Here is a 12,375-nt window from a genome sequence, read left to right as displayed (position 1 = left end):
CGGGGACGTGTCACATCTGTGGAGTTGATCAAAAGACGTCCCAAGCACTGGTGTCAGCTGCTCCTTGTGATCAGCACCAAGAACTTTTCCCTGGTGGCATATCAAAAGGAGCAGGAGAATTTGTCTGCTTTGCTATTTTTAATTGAACATACACACACGTATATATGTGTGTGTATGGCTTTTCTAAAAATAAGCCCTTTGCCTGTGTTCCCATGGGAAGATTTAGGGAGAAGGGGGAGCTGGAGTTGTTGCAGGAGATGAGGAAGTCAGAAATACTGCCTTTGCCCTTCCTGCAGCTCAGTTTGAGATCCCTGTCCCCCTGCTGCGTGGCGGAGCAGAGCCTGTCAGCGCCGCACAAGTGGAGGCCACCGTGTTTTTCTGCCTCTCTCACGTGCTCAGATGTTTGCCTGCTTCGAAATCCATTTGCTGTGTAAACAAACTTGCTTCCCTCATCACCAGAAAACTCCCTCCGGGCAGCCAATGCTGGGGCGATGCACGCGGACCTTTCACCCTGTGCTGGAGCCCCGTGTTTTGCTGGGGATGCATGGGGGCAGCGGGGCAGGTGGGTGCAGCTCCATGCGGGCAGTGAGGAGCCAGGTGGGATCAGGGCAGGTCTCAGCTGTGTTCCGTGATCAGTGGATATTTTTAGCTCGGTTCCTGGAGCTCCAGTCGCCCCACGTGCACATGGATGATGATCTCTGTGCCGTTTTTCCCTTCTTGCCTGTGCAAGGAGCCTGAGGGGCCCTCATTGCAGTGCCTTGGGGCCTGCGCCTCCACAGGGAGCATTGTGCTGCCACATAGCAGGAATGGGGACAGGGTAAGTGGTGCAAAGCCATCCTGCAGAGCCTTGCCCTGTGTGTTGCATGTGTCTGCGCCCACAGTTCTCACCTCTCTCTGTTGTTGGGGCAGCAGGATGAAGCCTGGGTGCTCGCCGTGCATCACCAAAGGCACCACAGGCTGCATGCCGGTTGCCATACCCCAAGCTCTGCCCATCCTGGGCTCAACACGTGTGCAGTGTTTCCATTTTATTCCAAAATGCCACTGTTGCAGTCTGAGGAATGTGCTTGAGAGGAGGTGATGCGTGTGGGGACCCCAATGAAACCCCTTGCATTGCAGCTGCACGCTCACTGCCGCTTTCTTCTCTCCCCAGTATGAGGTGTCTGATGAGGAGCATCTCTACTCCGACTTCCCTGAGATCGATTTGTCCCAGCTGGATGCCAGCGACTTCGACTCGGCCGGCTGCTTTGGCGAGCTGCAATGGTGCGCAGAGCACTCTGAGACTGAGTCCAGCCAGTACAGCACCGATGACTCTGAGCTCCTCCAGGTACCCGTGGAACATGGGGACACGGGGACACATCCCTCCATTACTGGAGGCAGAACCATTTGTTTGGCGCGTGCTGGGTTGACAGCCAGGCACCAGGGACCCAAAGGCAGAGGCGTGGGGAGCACAGGGTGTGTGGAGAAGAGAGGGAAGGTGCGATGGGACTGCTATTAATATCCCCTCCCCAGCTGATTAGTGCTCTCATTAATTTGCTCGCTGTCTGTAAATGGAGCAGGCAGAGTAAGGATAATGAGGAGGTGCCAGAGCCGCCTTTCCCAAAACTCTCCCTCCTCCCATGCTGTCGCCTGGATGTGCCCATCCTCTCAGGGCTGCCATGCCCTTCTGAGCATCCCCAGGCCCTTGACTTGGAGGCCAGCTTGGCCAAGTCGCCTACAGAGGGTCACTTTTGGAGAAGGAGGAGAATTTGTTCTTAAAGAAAAGGAACAACAACAAAAAAGTCCCAATATTTTCCAACCTGGCCATAATAACAGCCCTCTGGCTTTGGTGCTGTGCTGATGCTGTGCTTGAAAGTGGTCCAGTCCTGCTGACGGACCTTCATCACGAGATGCATATTTTCCGCTGAACTTCCTGGGGAAAAGATAAACAGAAAAGAAATGCAAAAGGCAGGCCTGTGAGGCACAGCAGAGTATGATGAAATGTATCCCACTGAACTCGTGTGCGCTGCAGTCTCGTGCCAATAACAGGAGGAAAAGAAACAGAGCCAAAAATGGAGCATCCTGCTGCCTTTCCCTGGAGCCTGATCTAGTAACTGCGAGCAAGGTTAGGGCATGGAACAAAAGATATTTAGTTTTCAAACAAGAAGAGAAGAGCAAGGGAGGCTATGTGCAGACAGCAGTCCTCCTCATGAGCCTGACTTTGCTCCCAATCTAATTTTATGTTTGCTTCTTGTCGAGTATGGTTTATGTTAAGGATATTACGGAGAAGGACCAAAAGGTGCCTGAATCCCTCTCCCTGCTCCTTTCAGATAATAGACAGCGAGAATGAAGCGCTGCTGGCGGCCCTCACCGAGACACTGGATGATATGCAGGGAGATGACGTGGGCCTGGCTGCCTTCCGATCTATGGAAGAGGGGGACACGCTCAACCATGCCTACACCTCGCCTGCCCCCTCCCCCAAACCCACCGCCCTGGTCACGGGGGAGCCACCCCCGGCCCCCGAGGTTGATGAGCTGTCTCTAGTAAGAACCCACTTCCTACTGTTTAAGGTGGATTTGGATGAGCCCCTGATAAGCCGGCTGCATGGGTATGATAGGAAGCAAAGGTCTGAATTTTTTCATTCTAGGCTTAAAACTCTCTTTAACCGTCAATACCAAAGCATATACTTGTATTGTATACGTATACATGTTCTGCATCATTGCTGTCACCTCCATCGCCATCCTCACGGGAACAAGCTGGGTGCTGCTGTGTGTGTTCCAGTATCTATTTAAGGGGCCGGGGGTGGGTGCCACCCACAGGGGGTGTCACAAGGTGGGGGGTGGCATGGCGAGACCCACAGCCCCTGTTAATGCCAGGAGAGGCTGTGGGCTGCCTGGGGCTCCTTCCAGAGCATCATGGCCCTAAGGCCCACCCTGTATCCCCAGGACAAAGCTCCCGCTGCTCTCTAATGAGAGACAGAGGGGACTTAGCCTGAGTGCGAGTACTGCCCTCAGCTTGTAGGGGTGGGTGTAACCCCCCCATGCCTTCTCCACAGCTCCCCCACGGCTGTGTGGCCTCAGTCGCTGTAGCCTGGAAACGGGATATCTCTTCTGGTCCCTGCATTACCAGGCTCGGCCCCGTTCCCCGTATCCCGGCTCACTGCAGCATTCGCTGCAAATCTCTGCCATTCCCGGGAAGTCCATGGGGATGGGGCCACTTGTCCTGCTTCCTCCCAGGGCTCACGGCCCCCCCAGACCCCAGCCCTGCCCGGGGTCCCCCCAGCCCCACTGTCTGGTGGGGAGGAGTGACATCCAGTGGTGAGAGCGTGCATTTCCACCTCCCACAGTCCCGCGCGCAGGTGGGTGTATATATCACACACAGTATGTATGTGTATATATAGGATGTATACGTTGCAGGGGGAGGGAGAAGGTGCTGACTGCTTCCACCAACAGGAGCTGCACACCCACAGCCTCGGCTGATGCTCTGACCTGGGCACCCCCATTCCTATTATCCAAAAAATCCCAGTGCCTGACCCAGGGCACTTCAGATCTGTGCCTCCATGCAGTCCTGCCGAGCCTATGCGGTCGCCCTGTGCTGAGCCGCTGTTGCCTCCAGGTGCAGCACAAAATGCTGTTGCTGCTGTGTGTGGTGGGTTTTTTTCCTGACCAAAAAAAAAGGTTTTTGAGCAGAAATGTTTTGCTAACCTGGCTGTCAGAGCTGTGTGTGACCTCAGGAGAACTCCACTCCAACCACCCTTTGGTTTGCAGTGGAGTCTCCGGGGAAGAAGCTCAGCCCAACACAGGGGTTACATCCGCACGGTGCTTTGCAAGCTCACTAATGAGCGGGGGCCTCGTTCTGGGTGTTACAGCTGAATGAGCCTTGGGGAGTACCCAAGACTGGCCCAGATCAGTCACCATGTAAATATGGACTCTGTCACAAAGGACAGAGCTGATGGATTGTGGCATGGAATGTTACGACAGCTCCCATGTGGTTGGAGTGGGGATGGCTCTGGGAAGCAAATTCCCCTGCCCCACATCCCCACTGCCCTGTGCTGCTTCTGGGCATGAAGCTGTGGGCACTGGGAGGTGTGAGACCCCTCCTGCCTTTTTCCCCTGCTTTGGGAGCTCAGCACTGGGCACAGCCCGCAGCCCCCTGCGCACGGTGCTCATTGGAGGAGCTGCCATGCTGACACACTCTCTCGACACTTCTCGTTGCAGCTGAAGAAATTGCTCCTCTCTCCATCGCCTCCGAGCTGTGAGGTGCAGAGGGATGGGAGCGCCCGGCGCCCAGGGACACCCAAATCCCGGCCATCTCGACCCTACACAAAGGTATTTCCTCAGTGGTGCATGCATAGAGAAGGGCCCTGAGCCCCACAGTGATGGAAACAGCATCACAGGGTGGTGGAGTGCCCTCTGCTTTCCTGTATGTCTCTGTGGGGCTCAGCAAAACGTGTGGGTTTGTTCTGCCTTGGGGGATAACCTAGTTTTATTTGGCCCAGTCCTCTACCAGTGTCACTGAGAGCTGCTGTATGGGAACTGCTCCTTGGCCCCCTCCCATCAGCCTGCACCCACCATGGCACCACTGGGCCCAGGGAGCACTGCAGCACCTGGCCCCAGCCCCCTGCTGACCCCAGCAGAAGCTGCCGTCAGACATTTTTCTACTTGGGTAACGGTAATTAGGATGGGCAAATTAGACTGCCTAAGAGCAGCTGTAAAACTCTCTTGGGAAGGAGGAGCTCCGTCATCCTGAGTGTCTCCACCATCCCATGTGGCTCTTCCCCCGCTCTCTATGCCGGGCCCACATCCACCTGCGGGCGCGGAGCTGATGGCTGGCTCTCTCCTCTCCCAAGGTGGATGCTCCCCGGGACAGGCAGGCAGGCGCTCCGCAGAGCCGCAGCTGCACCGAGCTGCACCGGCACCTCACCTCCGCCACCCCCTGTGCCCAGACCAAAGCCCCCCGCGCACCCGAGCAGTGCCACAGCAGCCACCACTACCCACCCGTGGGTGACTGCGCCCAGCACGAGGACGACAGCGACTGCAGTGAGGACTCGCTCAGCTCCAGCGATGCGGTGCCCTCTCCTTCCTCGGCGGAGGATGGCTCCGACGGACGGTTCTCCTGCGAAGGGGGGCTGCACTCGGTGGTGGAGCTCATCCGCTACATGCACACCTACTGCCTGCCGCCCAGGAAGCTGCCCGCCCGTGACGCTATTGATGCCAGGCCCCAGCCCTGCAGCAGCCCCTTCAAGAGAGCCAAAGCAGACTGTGCCCTGCAAGAGAGCTGGCCGGGCTGCGCCTGGCACGCGGCTGGGGCCTGCCAGAAGCCCGCAGCCTCCTTCTCCATCCTGAAGGAGCTGCTGGCGCGGGACCTGCTGTGCGATGTCAGCAAGCCCTACCGGCTGGGCAGGCCCGTGTACGCCTCCCTGGCCCGACTGCCCCCCACCTGCTGCCCTGCAGTGCAGGCCCAGGACAGGGAGGAGGCCGGTGGAGCCTGCAAATCCAGAGCCAAAGCGGTGCCAGAGAAAGCAGAGCCACGGCACAGCCCTGGGACTGAGATGGAGGCAACGGGGGAGCCTGGCAGTGTGGAGGAGGAGGCCGGGAGGCGTGCGAGCACCCCAGGCACAGCTGCAGGGAAGGTGGCCCGCAGGCCCGAGGGCTCCGTTTATGCCGTCCGACGGTCCAAGAGACTCAACCCTGAGCTGGGCCACTGGCTGTCCTTCCTCGACGAGTCGCCCCCCGACTCCTCTGTGCCCCAGGAGGCCGCAGCCAGTGGGGAGCCCGTGCCGTGCCCGCCACTGGAGGCCTTCCCTGCTGAAGAGCCTGCGGCCGAAGTGGAGGTGGGCGGCACAGAAGAGGGAGATGGCGGGAGCGCAGTGCTGCCAGCAGAGCCCCAGCCCCTCATCCCGGCATCCCCGGGGGATGGTGAGAGCTGTGAGAGCCAGCGCTGTGCCCCCCAGCAGCGTGCAGGTGAGGGGTGGGGGTGACCCTCAGGTGCTAGCTGGCCGTGGGGTCCCATGCGTGGGGAGCTGGGGACTGTTGTGGTGTCGGGGTGCTGTTTCAATCCGCTCCCACCTTGCCTCCTGCCTCAGTTTCCCCATCGTAATGGCAGGAAGAGGCAGCGGGTGCCGCAGCAGCAGCCCAGCAGACACTGGGCTGGACCCCTCTGGGGTTCAGCTGTGCCAGTGCCCCAAAAGCACAGCCGGCACAGCCTGTCCGTGGCAAGTGCTTTGTGTGCATGAGCGGCTCCAACCTGCCGGCCCAGGCCAGGCCACACCGTCCCTTGTGTGGATGCCATCACCTCACTGGCAGTGGCCCCAGCCCCGGCTCCCGCTGCCCCGCGCCGCTGCCTGCCCACGGGCGCTGGAGGGAGCGCAGCTCCGCCGGTAACCCTGCTTCTCCTGCCTTTCAGAAACACCCCGGTGTCTCACGCTGTCCTTGGCGCAAACGTAAGTGCACACAGGATCTGTGTCGACAGAACTAACCGCGCTGGGGCTGGAAAGCCGTCTCATTGTGTCCGGCTGGGCATGCCAAAAAGCAGAGGGATGTGCAGCGGGGCGGGGGTGTGGGAGCCATGCACATCGCCTGGGTGCAAGGGGCCGGGGGGCTTCAGGCCCTTGGGTGAGGACAGGTGCGTGGGGGATGTGTCCCAAGGTCTGGCTGCAGCTCATTCCCAGCGGTGGCAAAGAGGGCACGCTGCTTGTCCCAGTCACCGCCAGGCACTAGGAGTGGTGGGAGAGTACATTTGTAGGCAGCATCTTCTCAGCCTCCTTTTTTATATTTCCTGACTGTATTCACTTACACACATTCTTTTCCTTCTTTTCTGCTGTTCTCCAGTGACTCTACTTTTGGGAAGAGAAACTCGGTGTCAATGCTGACCATGGAGCTGTGTGGTACAGCAGGTAGGATGGGCTTTTAATGTCTCGCTTCTCCTTGGGTTGGAGAACAGCCTGAGTTCAGCCTAGAGCTGCTGGTGCATTCATCTTGTGCTGTGGGAGCCTCCATCATGATCAGCCACGGGGATTCACAACACTGTGAGCAGCTTCTAGGCTCCATCTTTCTGAAGAACAGGCACTGCAGTAGGTGTTTGGATGTGGGGGCTGTTTAGGGGTCTGCTGCTTGGGCCAAGGGGAAGGGAGAGTGCTGTGGTCCCGCTGGGGATCCAGCATCCTTTTATCCCAAAGTGCCGGTGAGTGGATAGATGTCAATGCTGCTCATCCTTTGAGGTCGAATGGAGTGTGTCAGTTGGGGCAGAGCTGACTCCTGCTGACTCCTGTGGTTTGTTTGTCACGGGTTCAGGTCTCACGCCACCCACCACTCCACCGTACAAGCCTGCTGAGGAGGATCTGTACAAGCCAGACATGCCCTCGGAGACAGGCAAGGAGGACAGCACAGTCCCCAGCTCCAGAACTGGCAGCACAGGGGACACAGCCACCTTTCAGAAAGCTACGAAGAAGCACCCTGAGAGGACAGAGCTCTTGGCCCACCTAAGCCGAGCTGCTGAGCAGTCAGGAGTGCTCAAGCGGCCCTTTTCACGCTCCTTTGGGGACCATGACTACTGCCAGGTGCTGAAGCCTGAGGGCACCCTGCAAAGGAAGGTGCTCAAGTCCTGGGAGCCATCAGGCCAGATTGAGACGGAACACAAGAGGAGGGTCCCAGACACACACTACCAGGGGCTGGACCTTGGCAGCAAGGAGGCAGGTGGCGAGATGGTGTGGAAGGATGGCATCAAGCAGCTGAGAGATCAGGACATCAGAGCCAGTTTAACGAAGCACTTTGGTGTCCCGGACAGTCCTGTTGACGATGAGGACATGGCTTTCTGCAAGACCCCGGAGTATGACACTGTTTTTGACGACAGCTGCAGTGAAAGTGGCTCTCTGGTAGAGGAGGAGGAGGAGGAGGAAGAGGGAGAAGAGGAGGAGGAGCACTGCGGCAGCCCATTGGACACCAAACTGTGCCTGCGGAGAAATCCCCTCTCCAGGACCAGTTTGCATTATTGCTCCCGGAGCAGGTCCAGCTCGGGGTCTTCGTGCTGCCGGTCCCGATCCCCCACAAGCAGATGCACTTTCAGGTACAGCTGGGCAGTGGAAAGGGCTGACAGCCCTGAGCAGCTGCAGGCAGTAGCCTGGGGTCACGTGCTGTTGTAGAAGCTTCCTTTGTCCGTGGCTTGGGACAGTCCTGGGCCAGACTGGCTGTTGGCCTGACCCAGTGCAGTGGCTGTCTCCTCCCTTCCTGCTGCAGGAGGTCCTTGTGTGAATCTCAGGGCTTCCTGCTCCCAGCACCAGCCCTGATATCATTCCTGCTGTGCTTGGTGCACACAGGCTGTGCTCCCAGCACTATCCAAAGGCACTGTATGACAGCACTGGCTCTCTCTGGTCTGCTAGCCTGAGTCATAAAAATGCTAATTAATTAAAATCTATTGATATAATTGGTACTACAACAGCAGCTGCTGAAAACATCAGCCATAGCCAGAGAGCGGCACCTGGGGAAGTAATGTGGATTTCCACTGTGCTGGGAGCAACAGGCAGAGGCCGGAGCCATTCCTGTGAAGGGATATTATATTATATCATTATAATATAATATAATTACATAATTATATTATATATTATAATTAGAGACCTCTTCTGGCATCAAGGAAAGGTCTTCCCAGTGTTGGAGCACAGCAGAATGCTCTGCATGACCCAATCTCTCCTCTGCTGCTAATAGTTCCCAGCGCCTAAGCTCCTTTCTGACAGCTGAAGCTTTCCCCCAGGGTCCCATTTTTGGGCTGACCTTGACTCTTGTGCCCTGCAGGTGTAAGAACAATGAGCGGTGTCAGGGTGGCAGCAGGAGCCGGGGCCAGCTTGAGAAGAAACAGGAAAAGGCCATCGTAAGTGAGCAGGGAGCTGCAGCCATGGGCACCCAAATGTGCACTGGGACAAAGAAACCCACAGCCCTCAGTGATCTATTCTGGAAAAGCAGCACTGGAGCCCATTAGCTCTGGCTTCAGCATCATTTGGTGCAAGGCCAGTGTTAAACAAGGACATGGTGGGGGAAGAGAGAAAATCTAAAGTAAAGTAGAAGCAATTGGCAATTGGCAATATGCAGAGTCCTTGGCACAGAAATACCCAGAGCATCCCATGTCAGCGCTCCATTGTGGAGCTGGCAGCTGGGGTGGTGAACTGGGGAATCCTTGCAGCTGCCCTACCACCACTGCTGCAGAGGCAGCTCGGGTGCACGAGTGTATGGCAGGAATGGGATGTGCAGGGACATAGCTGCTGTTCCTCTCTACTGCCATGCATATATGCATATGTTCACACCTGCCCATCTGGCATCATTTTACTGCAGCATAGTTGAATTTTTCCCCCAGTTGTTTCAGGAATATTCCCTGATGACTTTACAAAGATGAGCTGCAAACGCCAGAGGGGTGCAGGAGGCACTTAATGAGAGTAAGGGGCGTTAGCTGGGGCTGGGAGCCAGCAGCACTGCATGGTCAGGGTGGGGGCTCCTGGCACTCTGTGTTTCCAGTATCCGTCGGCAGCAGTGGAGGTGTGGGTTGGAAGCCTGAGACCTGTGGCTTGGTGCTGGCAGGGGGAAGGCCGGGTGGTGTACATCAGGAACCTCTCCAGCAACATGAGCTCCAGCGAACTGAAGAAACGCTTTGAGGTGTTCGGTGAGATCGTGGAGTGCCAAGTCCTGTCCAGGACTAACAGGTGGGTGGCGAGGTTCCTGTGCATGGGGGTCTGCACCGTGCCCATCCCAGCCCGGTCCGTGGGCACATGGCACAGAGCAGAGTCACACTAGCATGGCTCTGGAGCCTGACACAACTCCACTTCTTTCTCTGGTTGTTCAGAGGGGATAAATACGGCTTCATCACCTACCGGTATTCAGAGCACGCCGCCTTATCTCTGAAGAACGGCACCTCGCTAAGGAAGAGGAACGAGCCTTCCTTCCAGCTCAGCTCTGGTAGCCTTGGGAACTTCTTCTGGACCAGATACACTGACTTAGGTAAGAAGGCTTCCTCAGAAGCATCCTGTTTATCAGCGTGTTGCGGTAACAGCACTGCATCTTTGTCATGCAAGAATCCTAAAGCTTTTCCAGCCTGCAGCAAAAGCCCACCTGCTCTGGCACAGCTCACACAGCTGTTCTTAGCTCAGTTGGATGGCTTTGGGTGCCAGGGGCAGGAGGATAGCAGCTTGTGGGAGGACCCCAGAGTGTGCGGGCCACAAAGCACAGCGTTCCAGTCCAGGGCCACAGGATCTCAGCCAATGCACAGATCATCCTTTCCCATATGTGTTTCTGCTTGACACTTTCCAGTAGAGATCTCCCTTCCCTGTCATTAGAGAAAGCAGTCAACAACAGCTCCAAAATGTGCTCTGAATTATTTGCTGCTTGACAGGACAATATCCCCAGCATTGTGTATGTACTTTTCATCCAAAATGATAAGGAAATGCACTGTGGTTGCATTAACTGTGTTGGTGCTGTGTGGATTTCTGCAAGCACACACTCTGTTCTCCATAGGCCCCTGCCTGCATTCAGTCAGGCTCACTGAGCCTCACCCCTCAGCCTTTGCTAATGGACAGGAGCAAAACTGTGCTGATTCTGAAAGAGAAACGTGATCCAGCCTTGCTTGGCTCTTGTTACTTTGACTCTTGAGTGTTTCATGAACAGCACACGTTAATTTCTGCACCCTCTGCAGTAAGTGAAGTGGTTCTATCTCACTTCATGCACAAAATAAGGCAGTCCTGCTCCATGCCCAGAAAATAAAGCCATACATTTTGATTTCCCCCTAGGTGCCCAGTCTGACACAAGTACTGCCTGATCCCTTAGCACCTTGTAATACTTCATTTGCTCAGAGCAGTACTCCAATTTTGGTTGTGGGTGCAAACGCTCATTATTCATGTAATAAACCCCACGATCCTTCATTCTGGGCTCTGAGGGGGTAAGAACCAGCATGCAACACATGATGAAAGCACTGGCTGTGCTGTGCTGCGGGCAGCAGAGCTACAGGGACCCCAGCATGGCTCCCAGCTCTTGCAAAAATGTGCACACGAAGGGGTTAAGCTGCTGCTAAATGAGGCTGCCTTATTTCTGGCATTTGCTAGATGTGGCAGGCTTTGTCATGGCACTCTTTGTTCAGCTTCTGATGCAAGAGAAGGGGAGCTCCACAGGCAGACGCCCACGCTTGCCGTGACCTGGTTGCTCACGTGGGAACTGCCATACTTTGGGGACTCAGAACCCGTCTGCATCTGGCAGTTTTTGTGAATTTCTGACGTCTAACCTGACCTGCGAGAGCCCCTCCACCAAACACCAGTTTGCTCCTTTTCAATGGGGACAAACAGCCCATTTTCCCACTTTCTCTCATTCTGGGATATGGGATAACAGCGGCACGTTTGCAGGCACCCATCAGGGGAAACACCAGCTCAGGTGCTTGGTGCCTGCCAGCACGGGCAGGGCTCAGCGGTGTGATGGCACAGGGAGCGTGGTGCCTGGGCGTCCAGCCATCCCTGACCCATGTGCTGTGTCCTGCTCTTCCCAGATTGCAGCGTGGAGGAGTCCTCCCCGGCGCCGGTGAAGAGCAAGTATGAGACCATGGATTTTGACAGCTTGCTGCAGGAGGCCCAGCTAAGCCTGCATCGGTAACAGCCTTAACCTTGGAGGAATACCTCAATACCTCAGTCAAGGCACTTCCAATATGTTTACGTTTTCAAAGAAATTATTCAGTCTATGACAAGCGAGAGAGAGCGAGAGAGCGAGAGCACGCACGCGCGAGAGAGAGACTGCTGTCCCTTTCAATTGATGTTTACATTGAACAAAGCTGCTTCTGTCTGTGAGTCCCCATGGTGTTGATGTCTCACTGCCACACAATAGTCGCCCCGCTTCTGACTGGTTGTTTTTGGGTGAGCCTAGGAGCCCCCGGCCCCTCTCCCCCAGCTCCCGCCGTGGAGTTGCAGCTGTGTTCACCATAACATTTTTTGTCCGTAGTGTGTGATGATGAAATTGTTAATTGTGAATAGAATCAGGATTATAAACTAATTTTTAATAGAAGAAGAAAAAAGAAGTATATACTTAAAGATGTATTTATGGCTCAGATGTACTGTAATTCAGATTTATTGTACCGCTTCCTTGATTTTTAACTATGCACTGTAATGAGGCACTTGCCACTGAGCAAATGGGGGTCAGAGCAGAGCCCCAGAGCCAGCGTTCGCCCTCTGCCACGAGGCCGCCCGCCTCCCCGCCGGGTCACCACTTTGCCGTCAAAGCCATTCTCCTCGTTGGGGCCGAGCCCCGGCCCCCAGCTGCCGAGAGGGGCCACGGTGTGGGCATGAAGGGAAGGCTGGTGAAGGAGTGGCACGACCACCTCCGGGCATCCCCGCTCCAGCCAGTGTGCAGGGCATGGCAGCTCCATGGCTCCATGGCATGGCTG

General features: G+C 56.2%; 1 protein-coding gene across 2 annotated transcripts in view; it reads left to right on the top strand.

Annotated features, from left to right (window-relative positions):
• PPARGC1B (PPARG coactivator 1 beta) overlaps positions 1-12,355 on the top strand; it is a 35,880-nt gene extending 23,525 nt beyond the window's left edge. Inside the window, exons 2-12 of one of the 2 annotated variants that reach the window (XM_042880553.1) lie at positions 1,151-1,324; positions 2,307-2,519; positions 4,194-4,304; positions 4,826-5,939; positions 6,382-6,418; positions 6,807-6,871; positions 7,269-8,040; positions 8,763-8,838; positions 9,540-9,661; positions 9,802-9,956; positions 11,488-12,355. In XM_042880553.1, coding sequence (XP_042736487.1) covers positions 1,151-1,324; positions 2,307-2,519; positions 4,194-4,304; positions 4,826-5,939; positions 6,382-6,418; positions 6,807-6,871; positions 7,269-8,040; positions 8,763-8,838; positions 9,540-9,661; positions 9,802-9,956; positions 11,488-11,591 — 2,943 coding nt within the window. In that variant the 3' untranslated portion in view covers positions 11,592-12,355. Of the gene's footprint in view, positions 1-1,150; positions 1,325-2,306; positions 2,520-4,193; positions 4,305-4,825; positions 5,940-6,381; positions 6,419-6,806; positions 6,872-7,268; positions 8,041-8,762; positions 8,839-9,476; positions 9,662-9,801; positions 9,957-11,487 lie in introns of both variants that reach the window. The other variant, XM_042880552.1, reaches the window with a different exon arrangement.
• The last annotated feature ends 20 nt before the right edge of the window (positions 12,356-12,375 follow it).

Source organism: Lagopus leucura, unplaced genomic scaffold, assembly GCF_019238085.1.
Source record: "Lagopus leucura isolate 7727_CA_CO unplaced genomic scaffold, USGS_WTPT01 Super-Scaffold_100027, whole genome shotgun sequence".
Taxonomy (NCBI): domain Eukaryota; kingdom Metazoa; phylum Chordata; class Aves; order Galliformes; family Phasianidae; genus Lagopus; species Lagopus leucura.
This window is presented reverse-complemented; position numbering and strand designations above follow the sequence as displayed.